This window comes from Talpa occidentalis, unplaced genomic scaffold (assembly GCF_014898055.3).
Source record: "Talpa occidentalis isolate TD23 unplaced genomic scaffold, MPIMG_talOcc4v2.1 talOcc4.14, whole genome shotgun sequence".
Taxonomy (NCBI): Eukaryota; Metazoa; Chordata; class Mammalia; order Eulipotyphla; family Talpidae; genus Talpa; species Talpa occidentalis.
In genome coordinates, this window is record NW_023601433.1 from 49,361,753 (window position 1) to 49,378,453 (window position 16,701).

Sequence of the window (16,701 nt, forward strand, 5' to 3'; positions counted from 1 at the left end):
TTATATTTTATGGATTTTTTTGCTGGCCCCTTTTAACCTTCTAAAATCAGTGGTGAGTCAGTATAAACTAGAATAATTTAGGAATGTGTTGGCACAAAGGAAGGGTACAGTGTTGGTTTATCACTTTGAAACTTGGTTTGTGCTAATTTGATTCTTCATGTTATATTTAAACCATATTAAAGTTAGAATAACTGAATTTTACATGTAGTTTTTACATATGGGATTAATCTTTTTTGAGTGCTAAGTGTTTTATGAAATGCTTATTTTCTTTCTTAAGCCATGAAGATGTCTAGCATAGATTCTTCAGAACAGAAAAAAACCAAGAAAAACTTAAAGAAGTTTCTTACTCGACGACCCACTTTGCAAGCTGTTCGTGAAAAAGGTTACATTAAAGGTTGGTAGAAGTGATATTTATGATTGTGAACTTTGGTCATATTCAGAAGAAAGACATTTTAAAATTAAAATCTGAAAAATTCCAAACAGTAAAAATGTTCTCATTCATTCTTTGTTTAGTAAAGTTACCAGGTTCAGTGATTAAAATAAATGATTAAAATCTTTTTTCAATGTTCATAAAGTCTGTTTTAGCATTGAATGGTGTGGATATAAACCAAACGAGTTTTTAGAAACCTGTACCAGAGGAACTACATACATGTAATGGGTGGCAGATTTTAGGAGACATGACAATAACAATTCTTAGTTTTAAAATAAATAGCTTGGAAGAAATTTTGAATAAATGATCACTAAGATGGTAGAAATAAAGGAGAAAAATATTGGACAGTCTCATTTTTGTTTGCTTTCAGTTCTCAGTTCAGGTAATTTTAACATTAGTACAAGGTGTTCTCTCCCCTCCAGTTACTTATACATTTATTATTTAACCTGTAAGTACTATAATGACCCAAGAAGATCTTTTCCTTAATAATATACTGTAAATTCACATATACTTGATATACCTTTAGTTCTTATAAGCACCTTTAATTCCAGAATAAAATTTTCTTTCACATGACTCACAATATTGACATGTACTCATAAATAAGATGTGGGTAAAGGTAATGTAATAAATGGCATACATCTATGTCTCTGATTATAAAGTTCCTAACAAAGCTCATTACTGGAATATCTGTAAAGTGTAAAATACACAAATAGGTTTTATTTAAAAGATATTTTAAGTTGCTAGGAAAAAGTTAAACTAATTGAGTCAAATTAGCAATCTTATAAATTATGGATAAACATTTATTTCCAGATAATATGTATGATTTTAACATACTGAGTTTAGGACCGTAAGGAAAAAAAACCTGCCTGATAAATGAATAGAAATTGATGCTAATTTTTTTCACTAGGCTTTTTCATTGAGAAATATTAACCATTGCTACTTTGCCATATTGTTTATCATTTCATATGTTTATTTACCTGAGCATGTTTTTTTTTATTTTTTTAATTTACAATTTTTATATTTTATTTATTTATTTTCTTTTTTTTAATTTAAATTTTATTTTTATATTCCCATACAATTACAACCCCCTTATTTTGATCCCAATCCCTCCTTTCCCCACCCCCTCACCCCCCATAGAGTGTCTCTGGTTCATAGTTGTTTGTTGATTTTGATATTTTCTTTCTTATAGTTATTCTTTTTCCTGGTCCCTTATTTAAGTTTTCTAGATTCCTGCTATAAGTGAGACCATCCGATATTTTTCTTTTTCTTTCTCGCTTATTTCGCTGAGTATGATCCCTTCCAGCTCCATCCATGTTGCTGCAAATTGCATGTGTTTATCTTTTTTGAATGCTGAGTAATGCTCCATGGTGTATATGTACCACATCTTCTTGATCCAGTCATCTAGTTTTGGGCATTTGGGTTGTTTCCAAAGCTTAGCTATTGTAAATAGTGCTGCTATAAACATAGGGGTGCAGGTGTTCTTTGGAATTGATGTTTCTGTGTCCTTTGGGTAAATACCTAGGAGTGGAATTGCTGGATCATATGGAAGCTCTATGTTTAGTAAGTCAAGAAATCTCCACACAGCTCTCCATAGTGGTTGGATACCTGAGCATTTAAACACTAATGAGGCATTTCAAAATTGTTGGATTGCAGGATTAATAATAGAACAGGTTTGAAAATATATTTTGTATAATCAGGTTTATAACATGATGGCCATGTACTTGCTTGATTTAATAGTTAAATTTTTTTTAATGTGGGCCTCCCTGGTGGCGCAGCGGGTTGAGTGCAGCGAAGCTGTCCGCAGCCTCTGCAGCACCAGTTCAAATTCCCGGTGGCCAGGGAGAAACCCACATGGCGTGGTAGACCTCTCCAGCCTCGCCCAGTGCTCTCCTTAGCAGTGTCTTCAGTCCATCTGCGTGTTCTGCTCCCCACTCTGTCTCTGGTGAATTCTCTCACCCTCCTGTGTCTTTGACCTGTACCCCGGTTCTTGTATAAATAAATAAATCTTAAAGAAAAAAAATTTTTTAGTGTTTACTAAGTGCTAGACACGAACCTAGGTGCTTCGTATATCTCCTTGTGGAAGGTCCCTGCCATCGTGAAGCTTGTCTAAAAATGACAGACGGACAAGATAATTTAAAATAGTTATAACTACTTTGAAGAATCTAACATGGTAATAAAATAGAGAGTGATCGAATTGGGGTTATCTTAGGATGGTCAGAATGTTTTTCTAAGAAGCTGACTTTTTAGCTGAGACCAGAAGTGATGGGAAGGAACTCAATTTGGGTTAAGATTTAGTAGTAGAAAGTAATAAAATCTTTTGGGCAAGAATGAATTGTAGTATTCATGCAATTTAGTAAAGAAGGTATATGGAAATGAAATTGGAAGAGGTAGGCAGACTGTAGATCATAAAAGGTGTAAGTGTCTGGATATGAATACACTGAATATTTTTTATTGTACTACAATAGGTTTAGACATTTTGAGAACTAGATTTTAGCAAGGTGGTTAATTTCTTGAAATGAATCTTTCAGATCAGGTATTCGGAGCCAATCTTGCGAGTCTGTGTCAGAAGGAGAGTGGCACAGTGCCAAAATTTGTGAAGTTATGCATCGAACATGTTGAAGAATTTGGTAAGAAAATTTTATTTTAATGTTAATAAGTACATCAATACATCATTTTACCCTGGGATTTTTATAATTTTAAGAAATGCAAAACTCAGATGTTAAGAAGAGCATCTTGTTTGCAAAAAGTTATATTTGTGCCTGTTTGAAATGAAAATTTTTGTAGGTATCAACTGAATATTCAGTAATTATGGTTTATTAGACATTTTGCCTTCTTTGAGCCCATTTGGAATTAGCGTTTGCTTAAAATAAAAGTGGTGATTGTGAACTGAGTTTATTAAGGAATGATTTGACAGTATGGAACATACGAGATTATATTTCTTTCATCTTATAATTAAAATATTATAATAAAATATACTTAACTATAAAGTATATAAAAACAAATCCTTTTTGTCATTTCCTTTAATGTAAGTCTTAAAATGCTATTTTCATTGATTTTAACATGTTTATGATATACTAATTTTATATAAAGTAATATGACTGCCATCACATTAACTTATATATCTGTATAGTAGCAAACACATCTTTCACAGTTAAAACATTTGCATAATTTTTAATTTAATTTCTACAGTTGAGATCTACTGTACTCTTGTGTTTTACTTTTCTTGTCAACATGACAAGAGACACCATGCTACTTGCCTTTATTTGAAGATAAATGAATACACATTAGATAATGTGCTTTGTTAAATGTGTACAGCATTATCATTTAATGAATATTTGAATTTTTTTAGGCTTTGTGTGCGTTTCAAGTGATTCTGTTCTACTTATAAAAGAAATGATTAAACTATCAAACTATTAGCTTAGGTTACGTTTATTTATTATGATTGATTAGTATGACAAGCACTTGTAAAGGGGTTCTTTAACATGTGAATTTACATTATCAAAAGGTTATGAAAAAATGGTTGGAATGATTTTCTCTATTGGCTTCCTTTACCTTTTGAGTGATCCCCAGGTAGTTGCAGAAGTTTATCTTAAAATTGTTAGTGTTTCAAGTTTTATGAGATGATTTCCTTGAGGTGCTCCACAGTTTACAGGATAAACAAAATAGAATTGTTGCTATTTATTTAAGAGTTCAGATTGAATCTTTACCCCTCTCTAGTCTGTATGAAAAGCAATTTAGAGAAAAAGAGTGTTTGCCCATATGATTTTTAGGATAATGTTAACAAGAATTCTAAAACATGCAGGCATCTTTAGAAGCAGCAAACAAATACTTTAAACAAAAAAATTTTTTTTTGTTTTTTATGTTATTACCTTAGGTTTGGATGTTGATGGGATATACAGAGTAAGTGGCAACCTTGCAGTGATCCAGAAGTTGAGATTTGCAGTCAATCATGGTAAGATCATATTCCTTTTTGTTATAGCCAGAGTCATCACCTATACTATTGGAATTAACGTGATTTTTTTTAAATTTCCTATTCCTGTTGTTTTTCAGATGAGAAATTGGATTTGAATGATAGTAAATGGGAAGATATTCATGTCATTACTGGAGCACTCAAAATGTTTTTTCGAGAATTACCAGAACCCCTTTTTACATTTAATCATTTTAATGATTTTGTTAATGCAATTAGTAAGTATGTCATTCCACTCAGTTTTTTCCTAAATATTGAAAATCTTCTGTACAGAGTAAGCTTACATTACATCCCGTTCAATCTTATTTTAAACAAGCATTTTTCCAGAGTATTTGTTTTACTCCAGAAAATTTAAATGTGACCACCAGATGTCACTGTGTGTTACTAAATACCATGTTCTAAAATATGTCACAGCTTTCAGTTTCATGCAAAATCTCTAGTTACTGTCTTTTTCTTCCCTCCCAGAACAAGAACCAAGACAACGAGTGGCTGCTGTTAAGGACTTAATCAAACAGTTGCCAAAGCCAAATCAAGATACAATGCAGATTCTTTTTAGACATCTAAAAAGGTAAGAGTGTCTCACTACAATAAAGAAGTAATATAGGGGAGTAAAAAGTAAGAGAACTATATAGTTCTCTATTACTATATGGTGTAATTTCCATGGGGTCAGGGTAAATCAAAGATTCAGATGCCAACTATGCTACTTGCTGTCTTTAAGTTGAAAAAGGTAACTCAATTCCTGGAAGCCTTAAGTCCCTTATAGGTAAAGTGGTTTGGTATGAAGAATACATTAATGTAGATATTATATGTATATAATGCATAGCATGTAATTGGTATTCAAAATTGTTGCTAAAATTAATGTGAAGATGATATTAGTTACTAAAGGGGGGATATTAAATTACCTTAAAAGAAAGCCACCGTGGCTCTAAGTTACTAGATTGCTACTTAAACAACTGATTTTTTTTCTTCTGATAGGATAAATGATCCTAGTGAGAGAGAGCTTTTAAAAAAACATAAAATAAGTTGAAAGTTTAATCTCTATGATGTAATATTTTCCCTCATCAACCTAATGGAGTAATCATTGATATCTGGAATTGTAATTCATATTTAAGTCCATGTTTCAGTTTAAACACTGAGCAAAAATATGAAACATTTAAATTGGTTAGAATATATATATATATAGTTATATCTGTCAGCTGTGTTTATCCAAAAGAAAGCTTCAAAGGGCATTGGAACTGATTTCTATTTGGTTAAGTAGTTTTTATGTACCTTAGGAAAATGAGCATTATTTCTCTTTTTTAAATGAAAACTGTTCTTGTTTGTAAAATTTGAAATTTCCTTCTCTAATTTTTATTTCCTCTTTTAATGATTTCTTTTTTCCCCTTTAGAGTCATAGAAAATGGAGAAAAGAACCGAATGACCTATCAGAGTATAGCAATTGTTTTTGGCCCTACTCTGTTAAAGCCAGAGAAAGAGACTGGTAATATAGCAGTTCATACTGTCTACCAAAATCAGATTGTAGAATTAATTCTTCTGGAATTAAGTTCCATTTTTGGACGTTGACTCTTACTGAAGACAACCTGTGTAATAGAAGCTGGATTCCATCAGATTTGAAATTCTTATTCATGATGTTTTTTATTTTTGGACCAAGCAGTGACTTTGATTTTGCACTTTTTTGAGGGATCAGAAGGGAGTGAGAGAGTCAAGCAAGATATCTATTAGGCCCTCATATTTGCTGCTTTGTTGCAAGTTGATATAACTATGTGTGATTTGAATTAATTTTATTCTGAATGCTTACATTTCATACTCTGAATTTCAGTAAAGATTAAAACTTGTGATTATTACCAGTCATATACACTGGATAATTTGGTAAGAAGACTACAGTTGTGATTTTTTTTTTTCCTCTCAAACTGGATAATTGCAGAGCATCTTCTCATGATTCATTATGGTCATCACTTGATAGACAGTACTTAGTGTCAGTTAAATTGAAAACTCTCTTGGGCATTTTAAACAAAGAAAGTATATCCATTTTGAAAACCTGTGTATTTCTTTTTCAGGGTGTCTGCATGCAATGGCAGTCTAAGTGCTAAGATTCATTATAACTCAAATATCCCCTAATGAAGGCTTGCTGTCTTTTTCTGTGTTGTGCAGCATCCTTATCAGATATCTTAGTTGCTTGTTTGGGCAGCACACTAATGTTACTTAAAACACTGTGATATATTGGAGTTTAATTTAGCATAAGTCAGTTCAGGGTATTTTTGGGTTGTCTGTGCTACACTGATTTGTAGCTAGCAACCCTAATTATATCTAGTGCCATACTGAGTTCTTGGTATGACCCTGTGGAAACATTGTTTGATGTGTAAATATAAGCTAAAGACTTAATGTCTTAGCTTATGTATATAATTGTGTTGTATAGTCTCAGAGTACATTCTAACCTTACATTTCTAATCTTTATATTGGTACTCTTTTCTGTGAATATTAGGTTTCCTCCAGAATTATGCTGTTATTTGAGAAAGTTAACTGTGTGCACTTTTAGATTTTAATTACATTTACAGGCAAATCACTGTAATACAAATGGTACTGGAAAAATACTGACTAGACTTGCTAAATGGTAAATGCACTACAAGAGAAACCTTTTAGGTTATTTAATATGTACAGAATACATTAGAAAAAAATTATTACAGAATTCTAACTGCAGTATGAATAGTGGAAACCCATATGTAAATTAGATGGATGTCAGGTGGAAATGACATTGCTAAATTTGAGGAGTTCTTTTTACGTTACTAATGTAGATTGATTTGTATAATAAAACAGGGTTTGGAAGATTTTGTTACAGAGAGCATGGTCTGTTGAAAATTTTTTTTAATGTATTTTTCTAGATTAACTGCTGTATATGAAATGTCTAATCTTAATAAAGAAAACTATAAGAGGTTTAGAGATTTTTTTCCATTGAAAATGCGCATTTTGGTTCTTAATTTTTTTTGGTTGGTTTTGCTTTTTGTTTTTGCTACCATCATACTCTTAGACATCATTTAAAAAAAGTCATCTGAATCCAGTATTTCCTGTGGCAAGTATATTTTCCTTATTTCATACTGTTTCTCCTAATGCCATGCCAACAGTCTCCCCCATTGCCCCCACTTTTAATTTCTTAATACGTATTTGAAAATGAATGATTGTAACCAAGACTCTTTTTCGTAGAATTTTATTTATAATTTACAGATTGCCTTCCACGGGAACAAGTATTTTTTGTATGATTTATCTGAATAACTCTCACCTGAGTTTTGTGGTGAAGTATTGTTTGTTGTTGTGATCTTGTTAAATTGATACAAACCAAGCTACTTGATAGTTTTGGGCAGAGAGAAAAAGTCCCCAAATAATGCTTACAGAATGTTTATATTTGCCTAAAGATGTCCTTAATAATACAGTATGCTTTAGGACTGGCTTATAATGTATGCCAGGATAACAACTAAAATCAGTGATATTCTTTCTTTTGGTAATTATAGACATGTCAAAAGATTAAATTTGTCATGTATTTCTTATTTCAAAGTACACATGAGTGTCTGTGAAGTCTTAAATGTTTTGTTAGTCTACAGATAATCAGTTTATTGTAATATTATTGTGTATGTATGCTGAGATCAATGTCTTGTGTTTTCATCATTTGTGAATTAAAATTCTCACTTGTTTTTTTTTGTAATAACAAAACCAGTAATATTTTCCTGTCTTGAAAGCTTGATTTTTAGTAGAAAATGCATTAAAGGCTAAAATAAATTGTCTGTGGAAGTTCATTTGCTTATAGGCCTTCCTTCAGAATGTCATTTAAAAAGTAGTTGGAAATTAAAAGGAAAATTATATTTGATTATATTACTATGTTCAATTAGAAGAAAAATATTTAAATTTTACAGCAGTACAAAATTTTACATTTTACTTTGGAAAAAGTTAATTATGAAATATATGAAAAAAGTCACCTTTTAGACAGAAGCACATCTATAGTTTTTTTTCTTTCCTGAAAAGCATAACTGGAATAATACAGTCAAACTTTAGATTCAGGCAAATGTTATACATGAACATACACACACAAGAATATATGTGTGTATGTGTATATGTGTATATATGTAAATGTGTGTATCATTGTTTACATACAAATGAAAGCTCATCAACAGTTATAATGGCAGATATCTAGAAATCTTTTAGCATTTTAGTTTCATCCCATGCTTCTTTGTAAGATATTAAAATAGCATTAAGAGGGGAAAAGTTACTCTATAATTGTGCCAAGAGATTTTTTGTTTTCAGCTCATGGGAGAGGCTTCTAATTAAATATTTAAAATAAGCATGAAGTTGCCCATGACACTAATCTATCTGACAACTTTAGGGGAAAAAAAAAAAGGAACTACAACATATTTCAGTAAAGAATAAAATAAAAGTAGATGGGTGTCCTGCTCTCACTGATCAAAATAAGTCAAATGTTCATCGATTACATCAATACAGTGAATTGCAAATGAATATAAAATGAGATTTTATGGAGTTTACTAATCTCTCTGAACTCCAGACATCAGCCCTAATGATCCTCTTTTATGGAAAGCACTTCTCTAGTGCAACTATAGGTGTTTAATAGGACTTTCCCCTGTATATTATAGTCTTGGAATTCGGGCACAGATTTTGGTTTTTGTTTTTTTAAACAGTATTCCTGTTATAATTGATAATAATTCTGTTAATAGCAATTTTAGTTTGAAGTTCCCTCTCCCCAAAAAGGCAAGGGGCCCCAAAACAAAATCAGTCTCACAGTAGCGGTGTATTAGAATCTATTGGAAATTCACAAACTGTAAACTCAGGCCAAGCAGTTAGACTTAGTATTCTAGAGAAGCGGGAGGCACTGAATGCCTAATGAGACATTCTGTAACTACTACAGACAAGGGAGCTCTCCTGGAGAATCTCAATTAGTCCTCTCAACTGAAGTTTTGTGGACCAATGGTGACTGTAAATGTATTCAGCTGGATTGAGCTTTTACAAATTAGCCTTATGTGAATATGGCACTTAAATGAACTCTTTCATTTCCTTCATTGCTTCCCTTCTCCCACAGGAAAAAAAAGAAAAAAGTACTTTCATGGTACTCTTATAAACAAGAGCACTTGTAGAACAAGGTAACTGTTTAACAAACCACAATACGTATTTAGAAAAGACTGGTTATTTTTCTCAGCAACCCACCCCTCCCTTATTTTACTTCCTCTTACAGAATTTTCCAAAAAATCATCTTTGATAAAGATTTTTATTTATTAATTCTGGTAGCGAAATATTTCCCCTAGTTCTGATAGTTGCATTGTAGCATAGTTCTGCAAGTAGCATTGAACCTTGTAATGTTGATGAAATTTATAGTGACATCAGAAAGATAAATGATGCTGTAGAAGTTCCCATCAATAGGGCCCTTGCAGAGTAGGAATCAGAACCACTATGAGATCACTGGTGACGATTCAGTACAACATTCAAGGCCTCCTTTCCCCTGTACATTTCAGGAGATTGTTCATATTTAGGCATTAGAAATGAGAACCTTAAACATTCAGGTAAAACTGAGTCTCATCAATTGACAAAGCAGAGCAGGTTCACAGAGGAACCCTCACATTTAGTCTTACTTTATGGAAACGGAGAATTGTTAATGCCTAAAATAGATGAAATCTCATAGAGGAGATGGTAATTACTGGTTTTAAGTAATTATTTACGGTTCCCAAGCCAAAGTCTTTTCAGAGCTGGAAACTACATCCATAATTGACACATTCTGTAGTTGAAAATGCTCCTGATATATTTTCAACTCTGTTTGTAAAGGCTTTCTATTAATATGTATCTTAAAATTTCTAGATATGGAGTATATAATTTCTTAGTTATTCTAATGCAAACCACTCATAAATGCTTCAAGATTTTAATCATGGGGTGAAAAAAACTTTGCCACCTAATAAAATTGTCACAAAATTGTCCCAACTTCTCATTATGATGAACATTTAGATAGGAAATGTTCCCTTCTCAGCCTTTTTCTCAGTTTCCTTCATCTCCACTCGCCTCCTCTGTCTCAGTATTGCTGTTTGCCTTAGATAGTCAGATGAATGACTACTCAGGGAAGCTTCAGTGGGATTTATGGAAGTTCTTTTGCCCAAAGTGTCCAGATTTCCTGGAGAAGGTGAACTTGAAAAAGAATAAAGGCCTTGGGGAAGCCAACACTTCTGTGTTGAGAAGGAAACAGCCTTCCATAAGGAGGAATCTCCCTATGTTTGGATGGCATAGTTCTGACGGGGAGGTTCCCTGAATTCAGCCCCTTAAGTTTGGGAAATGGGTCTGAGGAAAATTTCTGACAACTGTTGACATCTTTTGACTGCTCTTGCTGACCATGTTCCTGTCTGTGACTTAAGTATTAGGTTATTACAGAAGTCAAAAATAGAATAGCCTGAGCATTGCCAGTAACAATGTCCAAACCTTCTTATCCATCTTATCATTCTTGTATATGCCTGTAATATTCTCAGTTGACATTAATGGTTACATAAAGTCAGCATCAGGCTGTATGAAATTGTTATTTTAAGTGATGGGTGGTGTTGAAACATCTCCCAGTGAATAAGAGGCGGGGGAAAGAGCTTCATATAAACAATCTACTAAGATCTGATTTACTAAAAAAAATTGAGTGATTTTGTTTTAGATGTTCAGGTACAGTTAAATCTTGGAATGTAATGGTGAACAAAGCACATAGATCCCTACTCTCATGTTTACAGTCAAAGTTGGTAACATGCAGCTGTTATATATTTCTGACATATATCCATATTGAACAGGTGAACTCCAAGTGGACAATCTCAGTAGTTTTATTAATGTGCCTTTCAAGTCAGATACTAGTGTTCTGGAAATGCCTGTCTACTGAGACTGAGCTAATAGTTATTGTTACATATATGGCTAGACTATGTTGAAAATGACATAATTCTTGAATACTTGTTGAGTTGAAATAAGGCAAGTTTGTCAAAAAATACAAGAAATGTTGAAGGCTTTTATGGAGCATTGTTTCAATCAATGAGACTAGGTTTAAAGTAGCAGACGATCATCCTCTCATGAAACAATCAAACATGAAATGGAACACAAGTTTCAGAAAAAGCATGGATTTAACAGTAGTGGGCACACAAATAACCCACATCATACTTCGTATATCTGTTAACTATAGGATTTGGGGAAGATGGTGTGGCAATAGCATCGATTTCCAGTTCCCACACTAAAATCCTAGCATAATAGCACCAACCACAAAACGAGGCGACAAGGTATTCTCACAATCCCCAAAATATGGGCAGATGTGGACAAAGCGCCATTAGCTTCAAGTCTGCAATGATACTGGTATCTCTGTGAGAGGAGCAAGAAAAGCAATGGGGTAACACCTGAGAGACCCAAGTAAAGGAGAACCTCAATGTAACCGTCAAGACCATAGAGGCTGAAACCCACTACTCACTAGGAACTCTCAAAACCAACTTGCTAGAGATCCTGTCCAGAACAAGACCTCACCTTGAAGAGAAGTTGCTGAGAGTGGAATCAAAATTGGACAAATAGGGGGCCTCCCCTGGTGGCGCAGTGGTTGAGTGCTGGGCTGCGAAGCTGCCTGCAGCCTCTGCAGTGCCATTTCGATCCCTGGCTGCCAGGGAGGGTCCCACGTGGCGCGCAGACCCCACTGCCATGCCCGCTGCCCCCTTAGCAGTGTGTTTTGTCGGTCTGTCCTGTTCCCCACTCTGGCTCTGGTGAATTCTCTTACCCTCCTGCGCTTCTGACTGTACCCAGAGCTTATATAAATAAATAAATCTTTAAAAAAAGAAAATTGGACAAATAGGGACAATAGACCAAAAAGTTTTCTAGATGAAAGTGTAACATGGGAGGAATCCAAGTTTCCATTTTAAAAAAAATATAAAAACATAAGAATGCATCTGTAAACAAAGCTTTCTTGAATCCAATCTCATTCCAAAAGTTACGGAAAATTAATTTGACAAATATGTGTGAAGTAATAGTATTTGGACCATATCACTTATAAATTTGTAAGAAAAAGGACTAAGGAGCAGAATAACCTCTACAGAAAATGGAACCATGCCAGAACCCAGGCCCACAAAAGAAAACTCTAACCTATTGCAAAATGAACTCAAAAGTTTTTCAGAAGTCATGACATGAACAACATAAATCAATTACAAGAATTAAGAAGATGCAAAATTCAGGAAAATTAAAAAGTATTTCAAAATTATTAGTAGAAACATGAGAGTACATAAAAAATGCCTCGAAAGAAGTAAAATATTTTTACAAAAAGTAAGAGATTTAAAAATAACATTTGAGACAGGAAAAAAGAAAATTAGGGATTAGTAAGGAAGAAAATCAAAGCAAGCAAATGACTCAAAACATTTCAAGAATACTTCCCTGAAGTTAGAAAATAAACTGAAAGTATGTATTGAGAGAATACCCCTAAAAGACTAAAATAACTAATGTCAAGACAATCTAATGAAATTACAGCACTGGAAAGAAAAAAGCACCTGCTTACAAACGGCATGTGAAGGGAAGTCTTTATTAGAATTTTCAACAGCTACACTTTATTCTAAATGAAAATCCCGGCAATATATTAAGATTCTTAAAGTCAGCCAAGGATTTTCTATCCAACAAAACTGACTTTCAAGTATAAGATCACAAATTGTTACCAGCTTTTAAGAATTATTAAAACATTTATTACAGAATGAGTTTCAGACAGCCAAATGTCTTAGAGACATTAGCATAAGGACTGGTGATTAAATATTACATATTTAATTACATATAGAAATTAAATGAGGGCCAGCAGGGAGAATATAAAGTCCTTAATGACTATGAATATAACTTACAAATGAAGATTTAGTTAGATAAAATAGATTCACAGGTAAAAAAGATAATGAGAGATTTATACTATATAATGATTAAGGAGTCAATATCTCAAGAAGACACAACTCTCATATATGGACCAAAGGAGCATCAAAATACAAAAGACAACTGCTGGCAAATCTGAAATTAGATTTTGGCAGCAATATAATAATTGGGAACTTCATATTCACATTTCACCAACGGACAGATCAACCAGACAGAAAATAAACAATGCAATAGTAGCCTTAAATGGGGAATTAGACTACAAGAGTTTAGTGGGCATTTATAGAACACTGCACCCCAAAAGCAGCTTCTTCCAAAGTGCACATGGAACATTCGTTCTGACTAAATGCTGAGTCACAAAATAAATATCAGTAAATTCATGAAGATTCAAATCATACCAGGCATCTTCTCTGGCCATAAATGTATTAAACTAGAAAAAAACCCACAAAAACAAAGCAGGAAAAACTAATGTATGAACACCGAACAACATCTGAACAATTATTGATAAATGAGGGCATCAAAGAAGAAATTAAAAAATACCTAACTTCTAAAATTTGTCCTGGACATATTTCTCATTAGAAGAAACCAAGGCTTTATTTTTTTAATTTTTTAAATTTTATCTATTTTTTACATCATTTTTCATTTTTGCACAATGTATGCATTTTCATCTTGGTTATTGTCCCCATACAATTCCCACCCCCCTTATTTTGACCTTAATCTCTCCTTCCCCCACCCCTGTAGTGTGTCTCTGGTTTATAGTTGCTTGTTTATTTTGATTTTTACTTCATTATAATTAGTCTTTTTCCTGGTCCCTTATTTAGGTTTTCTAAATCCCTGCTATGAGTGAGACATCTGGTATTTTTCTTTTTCTTTCTGGCTTATTTCTCTGAGCATAATTCCTTCCAGCTCCATCCATATTTGCTGCAAATTGCATGAGTTTGTCTTTTTTGATTGTGGAGTAATATTCCACTGTGTGTATGTACCACATCTTGACCCAGTCATCTATTTTTGGGCATTTGTGTTGTTTCCATAGCTTAGCTATTGTAAATAGTGCTGCTATAAACACAGGGGTGCAGGTGCCCTTTTGAATTAATGAGAAACCAAGGCTTTTTTTTTTAATTTAAATTTTATTTTTATAGTCCCCATACAATTACAACCCCCTTATTTTGACCACAATCCCTCCTTTCCCTGCCCCCCACACCCCATAGAGTGTCTCTGGTTCATAGTTTTTTGTTGATTTTGATATTTTCTTTTAGTTATTCTTTTTCCTGGTCCCTTATTTAAGTTTTCTAGATTCCTGCTATGAGTGAGACCATCCGGTATTTTTCTTTTTCTTTCTGGCTTATTTCGCTGAGCATGATCCCTTCCAGCTCCATCCATGTTGCTGCAAATTGCATGTGTTTATCTTTTTTGAATGCTGAGTAATATTCCATGGTGTATATGTACCACATCTTCTTGATCCAGTCATCTAGTTTTGGGCATTTGGGTTGTTTCCAAAGCTTAGCTATTATAAACAGTGCTGCTATAAACATAGGGGTGCAGGTGCTCTTTGGAATTGATGTTTCTGTGTCCTCTGGGTAAATACCTATGAGTGGAATTGCTGGATCATATGGAAGCTCTATGTTTAGTAGGTCCAGAAATCTCCACATAGCTCTCCACAGTGGTTGGACCAGTTTGCACTCCCACCAACAGTGCAGAAGAGTTCCTTTTTCTCCACACCCTCGCCAACATTTGTTGTTGCTAGTTTTTTTAATATGTGCCATTCTCACTGGTGTAAGATGGTATCTCATGGTAGTTTTGATTTGCACTTCCCTGATGACAAGTGATGTTGAACATTTTTTCATATGCCTGTTGGCCATTTGCATTTCTTTTTTTTTTTTTTCATTTGCATTTCTTCTTCAGAGATGTTTCTTTTTATCTCTTCTGCCCATTTTTTGACTGGATTATTTTCTTTGTTTTTGTTGAGTCTCATCAGCTCTTTGTATATTTTTGTGATCAGTCCTTTATCATTAGTGTTGTGTGCAAAAATTTTCTCCCAGTCGGTGCGGTTTCTCTTTGTTTTTGTTATTGTCTCTTTTGCTGTGCAGAAGCTCTTGAAACCAAGGCTTTTTAATGAAATAGCTGATTCCAGGTCTAGGACAAGACAAATACAAGATGACCCTGAAAGATCTTGTCATAAAGGATAGCAAGGAAGCTGTCAGATACAACTGGGATTTTGTCAACAGACTCTCGGGGCAACTTAGAGTGTCCCACTGGTCAAAGATAGGAAAGTATGTGCTTCAATAATGAGAATACATGCAGTGAATAGGGTCCAGTATATGCTTTAATGGACAGTGATATTCATGATGAATGATTTCATGAATTCATAGTGATGGATTCATAATGATTTTTTTTTAAAGATAGCGATTTTGACAAATAGAAGATCTTTTTTTTTTTAAATTTATTTATTTATACAAGCACCGGGTACAGTCAGAAGCGCGGGAGGGTGAGAGAATTCACCAGAGCGGGAAACAGAACAGGTAGACTGACAAAATACACTGCTGAGGGGAGCAGCAAGCGGCAGGAGAGGTCTGCGCACCATGTGGGACCCTCACCGGTGGCCGGAGATCGAACTGGCGCTGCTGAGGCTGGGGCAACTTCGCAACCCAGCGCTCAACCACTGCACCACCAGGGGAGGCCCTCATAATGATATTAAAAAGATAACCACTTTAGTGTGATGACAGCTAATTAATATCTTCTTGAAAACTGGTAAAAAACAAAAAGAGGAGGGACTTCTTTTTTGTACTTGACCACTAGGTAACCGGATGGCAATTGAGGGAAAGTCTCTGTAAAAAAGCATTCCAACTAATAATTGAAAAAGAAAAAGATACATTGTAACCACTTTATGCACCATCACCCCCTCGCTGAGTTAATACAGGTATTAAGCATCAAAGTCATAACAAGAGAAACTAGACAGTGCATGGCTCCTGGTGAAAGAAAACAAGGTCTCTTATATAGTCTTGTCAAAGGAATTGAATCTTGCCTCTGAATTAGAATCTAAATCTAGATCCCAATTTGTAAGAATTAAAGAGGACACAGAAGTTACATGATGAGAAATGAAGAAAATCCAGACAATGAGAAAAATACAGGTTAAGGAGCCTGAATTCTTCAACAAATAGCATTGTAAAGAAAAGAAAATATGAATAATAGCTATTACAGAATTTGGTATCATAAATAAACACCTTTCCACAAAGGAGATTCCAGACCAGCTGGCCTCAATGGTCAATTCTTCTAAATATTTAAGGAGTAACACCAATGGTATAAAAACTTGCAGAGAGTTGAAAAAGGGATACTTCCAGTTTATTTTTTGAGGCCAGCAAAACTGATAGCAAAAATGTTACAAAAAGGGAAAATTATTATCTAATCTGCTTCATAGACTTAGGTGCAA

At 33.8% G+C, this 16,701-nt stretch overlaps 1 protein-coding gene across 5 annotated transcripts in view; it reads left to right on the top strand.

Moving 5' to 3' along the window:
* Positions 1-7,349, top strand: part of ARHGAP12 (Rho GTPase activating protein 12) — a 106,649-nt gene extending 99,300 nt beyond the window's left edge. For all 5 annotated transcript variants that reach the window (XM_037510481.2, XM_037510483.2, XM_037510484.2 and 2 more), the window contains 6 exons: positions 278-394; positions 2,959-3,057; positions 4,305-4,382; positions 4,481-4,615; positions 4,863-4,965; positions 5,786-7,349. In XM_037510481.2, coding sequence (XP_037366378.1) covers positions 278-394; positions 2,959-3,057; positions 4,305-4,382; positions 4,481-4,615; positions 4,863-4,965; positions 5,786-5,960 — 707 coding nt within the window. In that variant the 3' untranslated portion in view covers positions 5,961-7,349. The remainder of the gene's footprint in view (positions 1-277; positions 395-2,958; positions 3,058-4,304; positions 4,383-4,480; positions 4,616-4,862; positions 4,966-5,785) is intronic.
* The last annotated feature ends 9,352 nt before the right edge of the window (positions 7,350-16,701 follow it).